The 20,056-nt window shown below is 47.6% G+C and overlaps 2 protein-coding genes across 4 annotated transcripts in view; one reads left to right on the forward strand and one right to left on the reverse strand.

Moving 5' to 3' along the window:
• nop14 (NOP14 nucleolar protein homolog (yeast)) overlaps positions 1-4,179 on the reverse strand; it is a 53,566-nt gene extending 49,387 nt beyond the window's left edge. For both annotated transcript variants that reach the window (XM_041186544.1, XM_041186543.1), the window contains exon 1: positions 4,054-4,179. The gene's annotated coding sequence lies outside the window, so the exon portion shown is untranslated. The remainder of the gene's footprint in view (positions 1-4,053) is intronic.
• A 3,811-nt stretch (positions 4,180-7,990) lies between these two features.
• mfsd10 (major facilitator superfamily domain containing 10) overlaps positions 7,991-20,056 on the forward strand; it is a 48,922-nt gene continuing 36,856 nt past the window's right edge. The window contains exons 1-2 of one of the 2 annotated variants that reach the window (XM_041185387.1): positions 7,991-8,341; positions 17,767-17,969. In XM_041185387.1, coding sequence (XP_041041321.1) covers positions 17,781-17,969 — 189 coding nt within the window. In that variant the 5' untranslated portion in view covers positions 7,991-8,341; positions 17,767-17,780. The remainder of the gene's footprint in view (positions 8,342-17,766; positions 17,970-20,056) is intronic. The other variant, XM_041185386.1, reaches the window with a different exon arrangement.

The raw sequence follows: 20,056 nt of genomic DNA on the forward strand, positions 1-20,056 counted from the left end.
AGGTGAGGTTTTTTTAATTATTACTTTTCATCTGTGTTTGCTATGGAGAAGGGCAATGTAGGTGTAGAAACAGGGAGGGGGGCTGTGAAATACTTGAACAAATTAGCATTGAAAGGAAGGATGTATTAGCAGCTTTAGTGGGTTTAAAAGTGGATAAAATCCCAGGCCCAAATGAGATGTATCCGAGGCTACTATGTGAGCCAAGGGAGGAGATTGCAGGGGCTCTAACACTAATTTTCAAATCCTCTCTGGCCACAGGAGAGGTGCCAGAGGACTGGGGGACAACAAAAGTGGTACTATTATTAAGAAGGGTAGTAGGGATGAACCAGGTAATTGCAGGCCGGTGAGTCTAACATCAGTGGTAGGGAAACTATTGGAAAACATTCTGAGGGACAGGACTAATCTCCACTTGGAAAGGCAGGGATTTATCAGGGATAGTCAGCATAGCATTATCAGAGGGAGATCATGTCTAACAAATTTGATTGAATTTTTCGAGGAGGTGACTAGTTGTGTAGATGAAGGTACTGCAGTTGATGTAGTCTACATGGACTTCAGCAAGGCTTTTGACAAGATCCCGCATGGGAGAAAGAAGGTAAAAGCCCATGGGATCCAGGACAATTTGGCAAATTGGATCCAAAACTGACTTAGTGGCAGGAGGCAGAGGGTGATGGTCGAAGGTTGTTTTTGCGATTGTAAGCCTGTGACGAGTGGTGTACGACAGGGATCGGTGCTGGGATCCTTGCTGTTTTTTGTGTACATTAATGATTTAGACCTGAATCTCGGAGGTATGATCAGTAAACTCGCAGATGACACTAAAATTGGTGGAGTCGTAAATAGTGAGGAGGAAAGCCTTAGATTACAGGGCGATATAGATGGGCTGGTAAGGTGGGCAGAGCATTGGCAAATGGAATTTAATCTTGAGAAGTGTGGGGTGATGCATTTTGGGAGGACTAACACGGCATAATGAATGGTAGGACCCTAGGAAATACAGAGGATTAGAGGTACCTTGATATACATGTCCATAGATCCCTGAAGGCAGCAGCACAGGTAGATAAGGTGGTTAAGAAGGCATATGGGATACTTGCCTTTATTAGCCAAAGCATAGAATATAAGAGCAGGAGGTTATGTTGGAGCTGTATAAAACGCTAGTTAGGCCATAGCTGGAGTAGTGTGTGCAGTTCTGGTTGCCACATTATAGGAAGAATGTGATTGCGCTGGAAAGGGTGCAGAGGAAATTCACCAGGATGTTGCCTGGGCTGGAGTGTTTCAGCTATGAAGAGAGACTGGATAGGCCAGGGTTGTTTTCCTTGGAGCAGAGAAGGCTGAGGGGAGGGGGGCCTGATAGAGGTATACAAAATTATGAGGGGCATAGATAGGAAGAAACCTTTTCCCTTAGTGGAGGTGTCAATAACCAGGGGGCATAGATTTAAGGTAAGGGGCAGGACATTTAGAAGGGATTTGAGGAAAAAATGTTTCACCCAGAGGACGGTTGGAATCTGGAACAGACTGTCTGAAGGGGTGGGAGAGGCACAACATTTAAGAGGTATTTAGGTGAGCACTTGAAACACCATAGCATACAAGGCTACGGGCCAAGTGCTGGAAAATGACATTAGCATAGGTGCTAGATGGCCGGCATGGACGCGATGGGCTGAAGGGGGGGGGCGGCCTGTATAACTATGAGGGATGGAGTCGCTAGGAAATGGAGTTTGCACCGGGGGCTGCAAACAATGACTTCAGTTTTCATGATATTTAATTCTATTAATTAATGCTAGATTAATTCTAGAAATTTCATCAATTGACCTCCCTCCCTCCAAACATCCTGATGCCACTGTTTTGCCATTGAATGCCCAATATAACCATCCTCACGGAGCAGCACCGGGTGGTGGTGGGGGGGGGGGGGGATGCAGTGTTAGTTAGGGGTGTGTAAGGAGGGGGGAGAGTGGACACAGTAGGAAAGGTGAGGAAGGAAAGGAGGGAGGGGTGAAGGCAGAGGGCGCAGATGGAGATGAGGGTGGTGGAGGCGCAGGATGGGGAAGGGGGTGGGGTTGGGGGGGATGGGGATGGGGAAGGAGGATGGGGATGGGGAAGGTGGATGGGGATGGGAAGGGGGAAGGTGGATGGGGATGGGAAGGGGGAAGGAGGAGGGGGATGGGGGTTGGGGATGGGGGTAGAGGATGGGAGAAGGAGGAGGGGGATGGGGGAAGGAGGAGGGGGATGGGGAAGGAGGAGGGGGATGGGGAAGGAGGAGGGGGATGGGGGAAGGAGGAGGGGGATGGGGGAAGGAGGAGGGGGATGGGGGAAGGAGGAGGGGGATGGGGGAAGGAGGAGGGGGATGGGGGAAGGAGGAGGGGGATGGGGGAAGGAGGAGGGGGATGGGGGAAGGAGGAGGGGGATGGGGGAAGGAGGAGGGGGATGGGGGAAGGAGGAGGGGGATGGGGGAAGGAGGAGGGGGATGGGGGAAGGAGGAGGGGGATGGGGGAAGGAGGAGGGGGATGGGGGAAGGAGGAGGGGGATGGGGGAAGGAGGAGGGGGATGGGGGAAGGAGGAGGGGGATGGGGGAAGGAGGAGGGGGATGGGGGAAGGAGGAGGGGGATGGGGGAAGGAGGAGGGGGATGGGGGAAGGAGGAGGGGGATGGGGAAGGGGGAGGAGGGGGTTGGGGATGGGGGAGGAGGGGGTTGGGGATGGGGGAGGAGGGGGTTGGGGATGGGGGAGGAGGGGGTTGGGGATGGGGGAGGAGGGGGTTGGGGATGGGGGGGAAGGGGGTTGGGGATGGGGGGGAAGGGGAAGGGGAAGGGGGTTGGGGATGGGGGGGAAGGGGAAGGGGGTTGGGGATGGGGGGAAGGGGAAGGGGGTCGGGGATGGGGGGGAAGGGGAAGGGGGTCGGGGATGGGGGGGAAGGGGAAGGGGGTCGGGGATGGGGGAAGGAGGTTGGGGATGGGGGAAGGGGGTTGGGGATGGGGGAAGGGGGTTGGGGATGGGGGAAGGGGGTTGGGGATGGGAGGGAAGGGGGTTGGGGATGGGGGAAGGGGGTTGGGGATGGGGGAAGGGGGTTGGGGATGGGGGAAGGGGGTTGGGGATGGGAGGGAAGGGGGTTAGATGGGAGGGAAGGGGGTTGGGGATGGGAGGGAAGGGGGTTGGGGATGGGGGAAGGGGGTTGGGGATGGGGGAAGGGGGTTGGGGATGGGGGAAGGGGGTTGGGGATGGGGGAAGGGGGTTGGGGATGGGAGGGAAGGGGGTTAGATGGGAGGGAAGGGGGTTGGGGATGGGAGGGAAGGGGGTTAGATGGGAGGGAAGGAGGATGGGGATGGGGGGGGAAGGAGGATGGGGATGGGGGGGAAGGAGGATGGGGATGGGGGGGGAAGAGGATGGGGATGGGGGGGGAAGGAGGATGGGGATGGGGGGGGAAGGAGGATGGGGATGGGGGGGGAAGGAGGATGGGGATGGGGGGGAAGGAGGATGGGGATGGGGGGGGAAGGAGGATGGGGATTGGGGGGGGAAGAGGATGGGGATGGGGGGGAAAGAGGATGGGGATGGGGGGGGAAGGAGGATGGGGATGGGAGGGGAAGGAGGATGGGGATGGGGGGGAAGGAGGATGGGGGGGGAAAGAGGATGGGGATGGGGGGGAAGGAGGATGGGGATGGGAGGGAAGGAGGATGGGGATGGGAGGGGAAGGAGGATGGGGATGGGGGGGGAAGGAGGATGGGGATGGGGGGGAAGGAGGATGGGGATGGGGGGGGAAGGAGGATGGGGATGGGGGGGGAAGGGGAAGGAGGATGGGGATGGGGGGGGAAGGAGGATGGGGATGGGGGGGGAAGGGGAAGGAGGATGGGGATGGGAGGGAAGGGGGTTGGGATGGGGGTTGGGGGTTGGGGATGGGGATGAGGAAGGGAACAAATGAAGCTCCTAGGGGAAAGGGTTGGAGCTGAGGGTGAGGAAGGTGCAGGCTGAGCTTCCTCGCATCTCCATCCAGGTGAGGCGCCCGTCCGCCCGCAGTGAGGGGTAGGCCGCTCCCCGCCGGCTTCTAAGCCGGAGACCCGAGGCCGTTCACTCACCGTTACCAGGGAGACAGACCGCCTGCTCCACGCGCCCCGTTACCACGGACACCGCGAATTACCCGCTCCAGTCGCCACGCGCGAGGCCTGCACCAGATCGGGCACGAGTCAAAGGTCACAACCTCGCGCGGAATCACGTGATCGAACAGGCGCTTCCGCTCCCAGGCTGCTGCTGATTCGAGCGCTGCCATCTTTGATGCGGGCAAGAGGGAAGCTGGCGATTGCCTGGAGTGATCCAATAGTTTGCGACTTTACTCATGCACACTGCCAACTAGTCGTACTTCTACAACGCCATTAACCTGGTGAAACATCCCAAAGCATTTTCCGGGAGCATTATCAAATTTGACACCCCGCCAAACAGGGAGATGTTAGGACAGCTGACCAAAAGCTTAGGCAAAGAAGTAGATGTTAAGGAGCATTTTGGAGAGGTGTTGAGGGGAGGGAATTCAGAGCTTAGGCAGCCTACACGGTCAACAATGGTGGAGCGATTAAAATCAGGCATGCCCATGAGACCAGAATCTGAGCAATGCAGATATCCTGGAGATATTTCAACACTTCTATGTTCGATGAGCTTCCCCAAAATTATACACAAGCACAATGAATCAGGAAATGTACCCAAGGTAATGGGTGTGATTAAGGCCACAAAGAGTTTAGGAAGAAAAGGTCGAAACACTTTTTAAAAAATCACTATAAATCAGACTGTCCGGTCATTATCACTGCTGTTTGTGGGACCTTGCTGTGCACAAATTGGTGCCATGTTTTCTACAGTGACAGACTTCAAAAGGTTCTTGAGTTGAACAATTTTAGATCATGAACTCTCTCCTCCATCCACACCCCCTTTCCAATTCCCTTTTTTCCAATAATTTATTTTTTAAAAATATTTTTTTCTTTTCCCTCCTATTTTTAAATTTATTTCCATCCACTGTTTCATCTCCACCTTTTAGCCCATTTTGATCCCTTCCCCCCACCCCACCCACACTAGGGCCATCTGCCACTAGCTTGCTTCCCTTAATGTCCCCATTAGCACATCTTTTAGATAATATTACCACCATCAACACCCCTTTGTCCTTTTGTCTATGATATCTTTGGCAGTGTCTTCTTGGCCTCCACCTATCGCTGGCCCCCTATCGAGCTCTCCTGTCCCACCCCCTTATATTTCATCTCATTTCTATATGTCTTAGTTCTGATGAAGAGTCATACGGCCTCGAAACATCAACTGTATCCCTCTCCGCAGATGCTGTCAGACCTGCTGAGTTTTCCCAGGTATTTTTGTTTTTGTTCAAAAGGTACTTTATCGTCTGAGAAGCACTTTGGGAAAACCTGAGCTCCTGAAGGGTGATTTATAAATACAAAATTTCTATTTCACATGAAGTCAAAGATTACTGCAGAACATTAGGGTCACTAAAATCCTTAGTACCTCTTGGGACCTGATTCTAGAGTGATTAGGTAGTGAGTATCTGAGCCACATGGACCAGAAAAAGACATCTGGATTCTATTCCCAGTATAGAACCATAGGCTCTTACTGTGAAGGAGGTCAATCGGCCCATTTTGTCTGTGCCGGCTCTTTGAAAGAGCCATCCAATTAGACCTGCTCCCATGATCTTTGCCTGTAGTCCTGTAAATATTCCACCTTCAAGTATTCATCTGATGCCCTTTAAAATCTGCTTCCACTGCCCTTCCAGCCAGCACATTCCAGGTCACATCAAAGCTGAGTCACTTGATCTGAGATGGGTTGGCGATAGGGGTGTTACAATTGCCCTCAAAACCCAGTAGAGGGAGGAGAAAGTCATCTGGAGTTCCTACTCCTTATCCACTGTGCTACAATCACTGGTAGAAAGTGTACCTTCTTTCAACCAGTGCGGGCTGACCTGTATCGCTATGCAAAGAGCCCGCTGTATGTCCCACCATTCGGAAATCTAACCAGATTGGGTGCAATGTTTGTTTTACTATCCAGTCATCGCCTATGAAACTGTGCCCCAGAAATCCCGCAGGAGAGAAAAATAAGGAAGAATTAGTGAAAAATGATTAAGAATGAAAACACGTGACCAAATATGTGTTGTTGCAATGTGTCTGTGTATGTGTAGGAAATCCACTGGAGGGCAGATGTGGAGCATTCCATATTGTTAGAGATGGTGTATGAAAACGTTCCCTATCTTGTGATCTTCGGGCCGGTGGAGGGTGTGTGGATAGCATCGCCAGCTCCTGTTGTACCTAGTTCTGGAAGCTTTATCAGATGTCCGCCCACCAACGCGCATGCACACTCGTGCAATTGGTCACCCAACACATCCAGCCTTGAGGCCCACCACTTTCCCAGCCAATTGGAAAACAAACAGGCCCTCATGATCCAATTAGATAACTCTTGATTGTCAGTCAAAAGGCCCTCTCTCCACCCTCCCCATCTCCAATACTTTTATAACTGTTAAAGTCACCAGGAGTTAGCATTAAATGAAGTTGAGGTGTAGATCAGCCATGATCTAATTGAATGATAGTACAGGATTAAGGGGCCAAATAGCTGATTCATATAGTGATCAAGAGTGGTGATTTCTACGATTTGGTGCTTTCCTGTACTTCAGTAATAAACTGCATCTATCAGTGATTACATCCCCTTGATTTTATTAATTGAATTTAAATTCCACCAGCTGTAGTGTTGGGATTTGAACCCATGTCCCCAGAGCATTAACCTGAGCCTCTGGATTATTAACCCAATGACATTACCACTATGCCACCATCTCCCCTGTAATCTACCATGTAACTGCCCATTTCAGCAGTCTATGTGTCTGCTCCTCCCATTGTTTACTACATTTATGACTTTAATATCAGATGCAAACTTCAAAATTATGCCCTATATACCTAAATCAAAATGATTAATATAGAGAAGTTTTCACTCTAATAAAATTCTGCTGGTGATGAATTGACACTGCAGAAAAAAAGCCCAAACATCCCATAAGTTTAGATTTCCTCATACACATAGGGTTACATTGTCATATCAAGTTGGAGAGACAGCCATCAGGATACGCTCACCAATCCAGGGTTGCAAATCCTCTAGGAATGTCCTGGAGTCTCCAGCAATCCATCTGCTTGGGCACTACTGCAAGCAACCTGGGAGAAAATTCATTGGGGGCATGAAATCGAGTAAATAAAATTCCTTGAGGTTTGGTTTCCATTTTATTCAAACCCTTTAATTTATTGGTTAATAAAATAGTTTGGTGCAAAAATAATTCATGTGATGAAACCATCAACTGAAATGAGGATCCTGGTGACAGGACATGGTGTTTCCAACTGTGGTGAGTCCAAAACAAGGGGGCATAAACATGATAGTCAATAATAAATCCAATAGACAACCCTGGAAACAAAAACAGAAAATGCTGGAAAAACTCAGCTGGCCTGGCAGCACCCGTGGAGTGAGAAACAGAGTTAATGTTTGGACTCTTGATATGACTCTTATCACAACAATAATCCTGGAGAAACTTCTTTATCTGGAGAATGTGGCTACCACATGAGAGTGAAATGAGAACTAACAGAGATCCACTTAAAGGGGAGCTTGCTAGACACAAGGGAGAGAAAGGAATAGAGAATGAAAGGGTGAAATGGGATGGGAGGAGGCTCACGTAGAGCATACTAAGCATGGACCAGCTGGGCCGAATGGCCTGTTTCTGCGCTGTAAATTCTACTAATTTAGCCCAGTCTCAACAAGGGGGCTTTGTTTTTAGTCCAGCCTTTATTAAAAGGGTGTACACGGTTTGCACGAACGAATTTTAAGGCAAGTGCATCTATTATAATCCCTCGTGGTACACAGTTCATGCAGCTCCATTTTTTGCAAGAAAGAGTTAGGTAACGCTCCTCAATCTGGATCCAATCCCGAACCTGCCTGTTCCACACACAAACATATAACAGCAATAAGATCTCTCAAACCCAGCCAGCCTGTCTGCTATGAAATGGAAACTGCTTGCAAATGCGTTGAGCAGTCAAACGCATGCGTTGGAAGACTTTTTCTCTCTCTCGCTAAACAAGAGTGAAATATGACACCGCTTCCTGATTCCTCTTTTTTCCCCCCTCTCCAGATTTCAAAACCTCTTAAAAACAAAATTTAAACCAACTACACCCGACTGGGAATCAGAGACAAAGCGAGCGAGGGAATCAGGAATTTCAGCTTGCTTGGAGTAGAGGAAAGGAGCTTCGCCCGTCCCCCGGGGAACTGGCAGGAAGAAATTGCAGCAAAGACAAGGTACCACCCACTCCCATTCTATCATACAGAAGGGGAACTGGGCCACCAGCATCTGTTTCTAAGGCAAGCAGGCAACGTTTGTGGGCTCGGGTTTGAGACATTTGGTCATAAATCGTTTGCATTGTGAATTTCCTGCGTTACAGCCAAAGTACTTAATGGGCTGCAGACCGCTTGAGACATCCTGAGGTCATGAAAGGGCCAAAGAAATATCTTTCATCATTCTTTCCATCGTTCTATCCTTTCATCCCATCGTTCTATTTTTCCTTCATTTTTTTCTTTCATTTCCTCCTTCTATCATTCCTTCATCATCCTCCTTCTATCTTTCCTTTCTTCCTATCTTTTCTCTCTTCTATCTTTCCTTTCTTCTAGTTTTCATTCCTTCAATCTTTCCTTTATTTCTATCATTCCTTTATTATCCTTTCTTCCATCTTCCCTTCACTCCTCCCTTCTATCCTTCAGTCCTTTCTTCTTGTGTGAGGTTCATTTTGTCCGCAAAGCAGTGAGGTTATTCAGAGAGGTATAAGGTCTTTTTGAAACAAAAACAAAAAAAAATGCTGGAAAAACTCAGCAGGTCTCACAGCATCTGTGGAGAGAGAAAAACAGAGTTAACATTTCGAATCCATATGACCCTTCTTCAGTGCTCCAATTACACCCTGGTTGAGGTGAACCAAGTCACCCCCAGGGGATTGTTCCCAGACCTTCCTGCTCCTTATGACCCAGTGAACTTGCTGAGCCCTTGAGGAAACTATCCAGAGATGATGCATCTGCATTCCAGTGTGGTGTTTCAGGGAAAACCAAAGAGCACTGGTTATGTAACTGTGTAAAGCTTGAGTTTCAAGGGTGTCGTCCCGCCTGACCATAATCACTTTCCGTGCTGATCATCATCGCCGGCTCCCTGACTCCTGAAACACTCGTATTTATTTTCCCCCTGCTCATTATCAAATTCCTCCCCTGGCCATCTCCTAGACCTTTCTCTACTCTCTCTCTCCAGCCTTCTGTGCTATGCCTTTGGACCACCTGTGATTGCATAATCCCCCAGCTACTTCAACATTACCCCAGAAATTCCCCATTTATACTCTCTACTGCACTACTTCCCTGCAAATTTAAAAAGCCATCTCCCTCACCGAACTCTTGCTGCAGCAACTTTATATGGACATTAGGAACAGGAGGAGGCCATTCAGTTCCTCCAGCCTGTTCCACCCTGTTCATTAAGATCATGGCTGATATGAACCTCAATTTGACTTTCCTGCCATTGGTCCATATCACTTGATATCAGAACGCTAGAGCTGGATTTTACAGGCTGCACCACTGCCCCCAGGCTAAAAAGTCAGGGGGAGTGCACTATGATACTGCTGGCTGCCCTGCATAAGGCAAGACTTCTGCCCCTATCTCGGTAGGAAGATGTGTCTTAGAGAGCTGCTGGCCAATCGGATTGGTCGGCAGCTGTGTCGTCCCAGCCACTGCTGGGACTACAGGCAGTCCCCAGTGCTGAGGAACCCAGACTGACAGATAAGCCTGGCATTGGAGTTGAGGCAAAGCAAGTGAATGGGGTTGAGTGGGGGGTGTTGAGTGGGGCTGGGGGGGGTGGTTTGAGTGGTGGGGTGGGGTGCTGGGTACAAGAGGCCAGGCAGTAGTGTTAAAGGGGGAATGAGTTTGTGTGAGAAGGTGGCTCTGATGGGCTGGGAGGTCCCCAGAGAAGGTTCTGTCCCCTTGCCTGACATCAGCTCGTGTGGCCAAAGCTGTTGTCTTCCCACATGGTATGGGCCTTTCCCCCCGCTGCAGGTAAAATACCAGCAGGGGCGGGATGAGGCCCTTAAGCACCATTAATTGGCCACTTAACGGCCTCAATAGGACCGAGGGTGGGCTTCCTGATGCCTCTGCCTCCCCCTGTAAAGTGTTGGTCAGGTTGGGGATGGCAGCTAGGCAGCGGGAAGGCCACCCGCTGGATTTTACAGCCCCTGCCTTCAAACCTGCTGGCAAGCGAGCATAAAATCCAACCCTTGAGTGCAAAATCAACACTAACAGTGCCACACTGCCGGATGGGATGAGATGTTAAATCTAGACCCCAATGGTCCTCTCAGGTCAACAAGATGACAAAAGATGGTTAAAAAAAATTCCACGACACTTTTCGAAGAAGAGCAGGTGAATTCTTTCTGGCTTCCTCGCCAATATTTATCCCTCAATTTGCATCACTAAAACAAATGAGCTAGTTATTTATCATATTACTGTTTGTGGAGGCTTGCTACGTGCAAATTGGTTGCATCTATATAGCACCTTCAATGTAGTAAAACATTGCCAGATGATTCACAGAAGTGTAACCAAATAGATAAAAGCAAAATACTGCAGATGCTAGAAATCTGAAACAGAAACAGAAAATGCTGGAAAAACTCAGCAGGTCCAACATGGTGCTGAAGAAGAGTCAGACGAACTCGAAACGTTAACTTTGTCTTTCTCCCCACGGATGCTGTTAGACCTGCTGAGTTTTTCCAGCAATTTCTGTTTTTGTAATCAAATAGAATTTGTCGCCGAGACACCTAACCAGATATTAGGACAGATGACCAAGGGGTGGGTTTTAAAAATGACTTAAAGGAAGAAAGAGAGGCAGAGAGATTTAGGAAGGGAATTCCAAAGCTTAGGGCTCTAGGGATGGCTAGCAATGGAGGAGTGTTTAAAATTGGGGATGGCACAAAAGGCCAGAAATGGAGGTGCGCAGAGAGCTCAGAACATTATAAGAATTGGTGGAGGCTACAGAGGTGGGGAGGGGCCAGTCCATGGATTTAAAAATAAGGATGCAAATTTGAAAACTGAGGTGTTGCTGGGTTGGCAGCCTATGTAGATCGTTGAGCACAGGGGTGATGGGTGAACAGGACTTGATGTGAGTTATGTATAGACAGCAGAGCCCTGGATGAGCTAAAACTTACAAAGGATACAAGGTGAGAAGAGGGGAGGCGATGGTGTAGTGATATTGTAGCTGGACTAGTAACCCAGAGACCCAGGGTAATGCTCTGAGTAAGGGTTTGAATCCCATCATGGCAGTTAGTGAAATTTGAATTCAATAAAAATCTGGAATTAAAAATCTGATGATGACCATGAAACCATTGTCAATCTGGGAATCTGCCATCATTACCTGGTCTACATGTAACTCATATAGGTTGACTCTTAAATGCTCTCTGAAATGGCCTAGCAAGCCATTTAATTGTGTTAAACTGCTACAAAGCCTCAAAAAGGAAATTAAACCTGACAGACCACCTATCATCAGCCTTGGCACCGGAAGCAACAGTGGGAAACTCAACACTGCAAAGTCCTCCTTACTCACATCTGGGGGCTAGTGCCAAAATTGGGAGAGCTTTCTCACAGGCTAGTCAAGCAACAGCCCGACATAGTCATCCTGACAGATAATGTCCCAGACACCACCATCACCATCCCTGGATATGTCCTGTCCCACCAGCAGGACAGAGGTGGCAGTACAGTGGTATACAGTCGGGAGGGAGTTGTCCTGGGAGTCCTCAACGTCGGCTCCAGACCCCATGAAGTCTCACGGCATCAGGTCAAACATGGGTAAGGAAACCTCCTACTGATTACCACGTTCCATCAGCTGATGAATCAGTGCTCCTCTATGTTGAACACCATGTGGGGGAAGCACAGAGGGTGGCAAGGGCACAGAATGTACTCTGGGTGGGGGACTTCATGTATGTACTCTTCAATATCCATCATCAAGAGTGGCTCTGTAGCGCCAGTACTGGCCGAGTCCTAAGGGATGTAGCTGCTAGACTGGGTCTACGGCAGGTGGTGAGGGAACCAACAAGAGGGAAAATCATTCTTGACCTCATCCTCACCAACCTGCCTGCCGCAGATGCATCTGTCCATGACAGTATCAGTAGGAGTGACCACTGCACAGTCGTTGTGGAGATGAAGTACCACCTTCACATTGGGGATACCCTCCATCGTGTTGTATGGCACTACCGCCGTGCTAAATGGGAAAGATTTTGAACAGATCCAGCATCTCAAGACTGGGCATCCATGAGGCGCTGTGGGCCATCAGCAGCAGCAGAATTGTACTCGAACACAATCTGTAACCTCATGGCCCAGCATGTCCCCAACTCTACCATTACCATCAAGCCAGGGGATCAACCCTGGTTCAACGAAGAGCGCAGGAGGGCATGCCAAGAGCAACACCAGGCATACCTAAAAATGAGTTGTCAACCTAGTGAAGCTACAACACAGGACGACTTGTGTGCCAAACAGCATAAGCAGCAAGTGATAGACAGAGCTAAGCGATCGCACAACCAACAAATCAGAGCTAGAGCTAAGTTCTGCAGTCCTGCCACATCCAGTCGTGAATGGTGGTGGACAATTAAACAACTCAGTAGAGGAGGAGGCTCAACAAATATCTACATCCTCATGATGGAGGAGCCCAGCACATCAGTGCAAAAGATAAGGCTGAAATATTTGCTACAATCTTCAGCCAGAAGTGGATGATCCATCTCGGCCTCCTCTGGAGGTCCCCAGCATCACAGATGCCGTTTTCAACCAATTAGATTCACTCCACGTGATATCAAGAAACAGCTGAAGGCGCTGGATAGTGCAAAGGCTATGGGCCCTGACAGTATTCCGGCAATAATACTGAAGACTTGTGCTCCAGAACTTGCCACGTCCCTACTTAACCTGTTCCAGTACAGCTACAACACTGAAATCGAGCCAGCAATGTGCGACATTGCCCAGGTATGTCCAGTACACAAAAAGCAGGACAAATCCAACCCTGCCAATTGCTGCCCCATCAGTCTACTCTCGATCATCAGTAAAGTAATGGAAGGAGTCATCAACAGTACTATCAAGCGGCACTTGCTTAGCAATAACCTGCTCACTGACGCCCAGTTTGCGTTCCGCCAGGGCCACTCAGCTCCTGACCTCATTACAGCCTTGGTTCAAACATGGACAAAAGAGCTGATCTCACGAGGTGAGATGAGAGCGACTGCCCTTGATATCAAAGCCACATTTGACCGAGTGTGGCATCAAGGAGCCCTAGCAAAACTTGAGTCAATGGGAATCAGGGGAAAACTCTCTGCTGGTTGAAGTTATACCTGGCGTAAAGGAAGATGGTTATGGTTGTTGGAGGTCAATCACCTCAGCTCCAGGACATCACTGCAGGAGTTCCTCAGGGTAGTGTCCTCGGCCCAACCATCTTCAGCTGCTTCATCAATGACCATCCTTCCATCATAAGGTCAGAATTGGGGATGTTTGCTGATGATTGCACAATGTTCAGCACCATTCGCAACTCCTCAGATACTGAAGCAGTCCAAGTCCAAATACAACAAGACCAGGACAATATTCAGGCTTGGGCTGACAAGTGGCAAGTAACATTCACACCACACAAGTGCCAGGCAATGACCATCTCCAACAAGAGAGAATCTAACCATCACCCTTGATGTTCAACGGCATTACCATCACTGGATCCCCCACTATCAACTTCCTGGAGGTTACCATTGACCAGAAACTGAACTGGACTAGCCATATAAAGGCTGTGGCTACAAGAGCAGTTAACTCACTACCTGACTCCCCAAAGCCTGTGCACCGTCCACACGTCAGGAGTATGATGGAATACTTCCCACTTCCTGGATGAGTGCAGCTCCCACAACACTCGAGAAGCTTGACACCATCCAGGACAAAGCAGCCTACCTGGTTGGCATCACATCCACAAACATTCACTCCATCCACCACCAACGCACAGTAGCAGCAGTGTGTACCACCTACAAGATGCACTGCAGGATTTCACCAAGGCTTCTTCAACAGCACCTTCCAAACCCATGAGCACTACCACCTAAAGGACAAGGGCAACAGATAGATGGGAACACCAAGTAGCCCTCCAAATCACTCACCACCCTGACTTGGAAATATATTGCCATTCCTTCATTGTCACTGGGTCAAAATCCTGGAACTCCCTTCCTAACAGCACTGTGGGTGTACCTACACCACATGGACTGCAGCAGTTCAAGAAGGCAGCTCACCACCACCTTCTCAAGGGCAACTAGGGATGGGCAATAAATGCTGGCTCAGCCAGTGCAGCCCACATCCCCTGACTGAGTTTAAAAAAAAAGAAAACTGTGAATTGTAATGGTTGATGGCAGTTCATAGTAGCTCATTGAGTGGGTTACACATCAAATGCCTGTCTGAGATCTATGTAGAATTAAGGTAAATGGCAAAAGGACCAGAAGGAAGATGGGAATTGTTTTCATGCAGCGGGTTGTTGTAGTCTTGAATGAACTGTCTGAAAGAGTGGTTGATGCACCAAAATTTGAAAGGGAATTGGATAAGTACTTGAAGGAGCAAAAATAAATTGCAGAAATATGTGGAAAGAGCAGGGGAGTGCGGCTTCTTGGGTAGCTCCTTCAATGACCAGCACAGACATGGTGGGTCAAATAGCCTCCTTCTGTATGGTAAGAGTCTACGACATCCAATGTCTCTCATTATCTACTAGGTCCACTGTTTCATCAAACTATTGTTATAAGTTATAAAAACAAAAGACTGCAGATGCTGGAAATCCAAAACAAAAAAAGAATTACCTGGAAAAACTCAGCAGGTCTGGCAGCATCGGCGGAGAAGAAAAGAGTTGACGTTTCGAGTCCTCATGACCCTTCAACAGAACTAGGTGAATCCAAGGAAAGGGGTGAAATATAAGCTGGTTTAAGGTGTGGGTGTAGGGACAAGCAAGCAGTGATAGGAGCAGATCATCAAAAGATGGCAGCATCTGGATGATAGAGAGCAGGAGAGATTTAGGGAGGGAATTCCATAGCTTGGGGCTCTCACCTAACCTGCCACTCCTTGAAAAAAGCCATGCAGACAATCACCCACCGAGTATATTAGTGGTTGTAGACTGCTGATCTAATGATCCACGGTTTATATTGTGCTGGTGAATACCAATTAGCACTACAAAGAGCCACCCAGCCTCTCCTCTCTGATTTGCTGCTCAGATTTTCTCTCTATAAAGAGAGCATTGGTGTTTTTACTTTGCTCCATTCATTGCTCTTGGCCCAAAACCCTGCATTCTTGTGTGGAGAACAAATCACTTGATCATTTACAGTAAACCAGTTCCGGACAATTAGCAGCCCATTAGGGAGCATGTTGAATGCATTGTGCAGAACAATGCCATTCAGCCCTTGGTGCCTGTGCCAGCTGTCTGATAGACCCATCCATTTAGTCCCATTACCCCAACCCTTTCCCTGCATCTTCAAATATTTATCCACATCCCTTTCAAAAGCTGTAATGGATTCTGCTTCCATCCCTGTTTCTTGCAGAACACTCCATGTCCTAATGGGTGGCTATATAAAAGAATTCTTCCTTTGTTGTGCTGATGACGACTTTAAATTTATGCCCTCCTCGTCACTGACTCACCACCCAGATGAAGTTTTTGTCAAATCTTTTGTCAAAATTTTGAGCACCTCCATCAAATCTTCTCTTAACCTTCTTCAGCTCCAATGAAAAAAAGCTCAGTTTCTCTAGTCTCTCCTCATATTTAAAGCCCATGTCCCTCGTATCCATGTTAGTCAATCTCTTCTACACCCATTCCTTGGTCTTAACATCCTTCCTACAGTAAGGCAACCTAAACTGGACACCACAGTTTCACTATAGCATAACCAATTATGTGTACAGAGTTCATATTACTGCTTTGTTTTTATATCCTGTGCTCCTTCCTATTAGATATAAACAGACATGCTGTCAAAGCTTTTTGTCTGGCATTCATCAGGATAGATTCGTAAGAATACCAAATTTCCAAGGGAACAACAATTTATACTGCATGAGAAGAGGGTGCTGATTGGTTGGCAAGTGGACTCTGATTGGTACAGGCATTGCCATGAACAATGTATCAGGGAACAGTTAATTGCCAAGCTTTTGTTTAAATTCAGACCAGGCAAGTCAACTCTGATTGATCATGTGTCCATGAATTGCACCTTTTTCAACTAAACAAAAGCTTGGGGGCCAGCCACTCCCTGGTTCATTCCCCATGGCAATGCCTTGACCAATCAGAGTCGAATAGCCCTTTTTGAATTGAAATAAAAGCTTGGTAGTGAACTGTTCCCTCGTGCACTCTTCTTGACAATGCCTCTACCAATCAGAGTCCACTTACCAACTAATCAGCATCCACTTCTCATGCAATATAAGATGCTGTTCCCTTTGAGATTTTGTATTCTTGCATCTGTCCTGATGAGTGCAAGATGAAAAGCTTCAACAGTATGTCTCTATTTTCAGCAATACTCAAGTTCCGTACTACCAAGCAACTATTAGATAAAACTTGGGATTGCATTTGTTCTTTTTTTTAACAGTTTGCCCTTCCAGATGAGCTGTGGTTCTGCTTGCTTTAAACTAGAAATTCCCAAATTGAGAGGTGAGATGGGGATATGTGAGTTATTGGGAGGTGGTGGGAGGGCTAGAGATGAGGAAGAGGGCTGAGGAGCGACTAGCTAAGAACAATAGACATTGTACATCTTTAGATAGCCCCATAGTGCACCTCCTCTGGCTATCTCAATGAATGAGGAGCAATGCCATGGAAGATTGGTTAACCCATAGCTGGTTTGAACTCAAAGGTTATATTGAAGTTAATTTGTATTTGGAGCTGCAACGAAAGAAAGAATTTGGGAAAATAGGAACAGGATAAAGGCCATTCAGCCCCTCGTGCCTGTTCCAGTTGGGACATGTATCTTAACTCAATTTACCTGCCTTGCCTCAGTAACCCTTGAAGCCTTGTTCAAAAAAAATCCTTCAGTGTCAGTTTTGAATTTTTAAATTGACCCTGCAGCATCCACAAATTTTTCGAGGAGGAAGTTCCAGATTTCCATTACTCTTTGTATGAGGAGGTGCTTCTTGACATCTGGAAGTAAATCAGTGAATGGCCTCCTAGATAATCAGATAATCTATTTTTTTGTGATGTTGGTTCAGGGATAAATATTGGCCAGGACACTGGGGATAACTCCCCCTATCGTTGTTTGAAATTGTACCATGGAATATTTTGCATCCAACTGACAGGGCCTTGGTTTAACATCTCAGTTGAAAGATGGCGCCTCCAACAATTTGGATTTTGTGCTTGAGTCTCTGGAGTGGGACTTGAACCCACAACCTCTGATTGAAGAAGTGAGAGGGCTAGCAACTGAGCCACAGCTGGTAACTAAGAAGGAAAGTCCTCCTGAAAATAATGCTGACTAGGAGAACGTTTGGCTATTGGAAAGCCTATTGGCCCATAGGTTAAAGATATGATATCCATCTTGCTTTAGTTAAAGTTCAGCTGATTTCTCTGTACCTTGTAATTTGTTATGCAAGCTAACTGAAGTTGCAGTATGAGAGTGTTGTGAAATTCTTATTTGCTGCAGAAGGAATTGAACAGAATGACTCAGTAGTCTGAGTGTGTTTCCCTGCCTCCTTTCTAACCCTGAGGGAAGGTGAAATTGGAAACTACAAGGAGGGGAGAAAAAAGGAAATGTGTTTTTGCTTCCTCTTAGAGCTGCTGTAAATCATGGAGAAAAGGGAGCAACAGTGCCCTGGTCAAGAAGGCAATAAGGCCAAGAGTGAGCCCAACACCCAAGATGGATCCTCGCACATCATTACCATTGTTTTCTTGATGCTCCTCATTGACCTGCTTGGGTTTACTCTGATCCTACCACTCCTGCCTTCCATACTGGATTATTATGGAAAGACTGGCCACGTGAGTGCATATGAGAATTATCATAGTGTTTCATAATGTATGGGAGAGAGAAATGTCATAACATATTAATATATACAATCTGTGTCTTCCTGGTTAGTGGACAGTCTACTGTCACCGACAATAGGTGTTATCAGTAAAATTGCGAGTTATACACCAGAATTTAGCACATTTCAACATGGAAACTATGCAGTAATATGTCTTTATAAATAGAGGCACCAAATACAAAAGCATAGAGGTCATGCTAAACCTTTATGAATCAATGGTCAGGACTCGGCTCGAGTGTCATGTTCAATTCTGGGCACCACAGTTTAGGAAGGATGTCAAGGCTTTGGAGAGGTTGCAGAAGAGATTTACTAGAATGGCACCAGGTTTGAGGGACTCCAGTTATTTAGAAGAAATTGCTGAAAACAGACGCTGTTGGTGCTTTTCATCTTGGCACTCATCAGGACATGCACAAGAATACCGAATTTCAAAGGCAACAACAATTTATACTGCATGAGAAAAGGATGCTAATTGGTTGGCAAGAGGATACCCATGCAAGGCATGCTCCATGGCAACACCTTGACCAATCAGAGTCCACTTGCCAACCAATCAGCACCCTTTTCTCATGCAGTATAAATTGTTGTTCCCTTTGAAATTTGGTATTCTTGCGTCTGTGAATGTCTGCACAATAGGAGCAGGAGTGGGCCATTCGGCCCCTCAGCCTGCTCCACATTCAACGAGATCATGGCTGATCTTCTACCTCAACACCACTTTTCTACAGTACTATCGCCATGTCCCTTGATGTCTCTAATATCTAGAAATCTATTGATCTCTGTCTTGAACATACTCGATGACTGAGCCTCCACAGCCCCCTGGGGTACAGAATTCCAAAATTCACCACCTTCTGAGTAAAGAAATTCCACCTCATTTCAGTCTTAATTGGCCTACCTCTTATTCATATTGAGGACTATTCACACTGTCTTCACGTTGAGGATACCCTCCATCATGTTGTGTGGCACTACCACCGTGATAATTGGGGTAGATTTTGAACAGATCTAGCAATTCAAGACAGGACAACAATGAGGTGCTGTGGACCATCAGCAGCAGCAGAATTGTACTCAACTACAATCTGTAACCTCATGGCCTGGCGTATCCCCCATTCTACCATTACCATCAAGCCAGGGGATCAACCCTGGTTCAATGAAGAGTGCAGGAGGGCATGCCAGAAGCAGCATATGTAAAATGAGGTGTTAACCTGGTGAAGCTACATCACAGGACTACTTGGGTGCCAAACAGCATGAGCAGCGAGTGATAGAACCAAGCGATCCCATAACCATCGGATCAGATCTAAGCTCTGCAGTCCTGCCACATCCAGTCGTGAATGGTGTTGGACAATTAAACAACTCACTGGAGGAGAAGGCTCCACAAATATCCCCATCCTCAATAATGGGGGAGCCCAGCACACCAGTGCAAAAGATAAGGCTGAAGCATTTTCCACAATTTTCAGCCAGAATTACCGAGTGGATGATCTATTTTTGCTTCCTCTTGAGGTCCCCAGCATCACTGATGCCAGTTTTCAGCCAATTCTATTCACTCCATATGATATCAAGAAATGTCTGAAGGCACTGGATAGTGCAAAGGCTATGGGCCCTGACAATATTTCGTCAATAGTACTGAGGCTTGTGCTCCAGAACTTGTTGTGCCCCTAGCCAAGCTGCTTCGGTAAAGCTACAACACTGGCATCTACCTGGCAAAATGGAAAATTGCCCAGGTATGTCTGTACACAAAAAGCAGCACAAATCCAACCCTGCCAGTCACCATCCCATCAGTCTACTCTCGATCATCAGTAAAGTGATGGAAGAAGTCATCAACAGTGCTATCAAGCAGCACTTGCTTAGCAATAACCTGCTCACTGATGGCCAGTTTGGGTTTCACCAGGGCCACTCAGCTCCTGATCTCATTATAGCCTTGGTTCAAACATGGACAAAAGAGCTGAACTCCAGAGGTGATGTGAGAGTGACCATCCTTGACATCAAGGCAGCATTTGACCAAGTGTGGCATCAAGGGGCCCTAGCAAAACTGGATTCAATGGAAATCATGGTGAA

The sequence above is a fragment of the Carcharodon carcharias genome, chromosome 4, assembly GCF_017639515.1.
Source record: "Carcharodon carcharias isolate sCarCar2 chromosome 4, sCarCar2.pri, whole genome shotgun sequence".
In the NCBI taxonomy this organism is placed as follows: Eukaryota; Metazoa; Chordata; class Chondrichthyes; order Lamniformes; family Lamnidae; genus Carcharodon; species Carcharodon carcharias.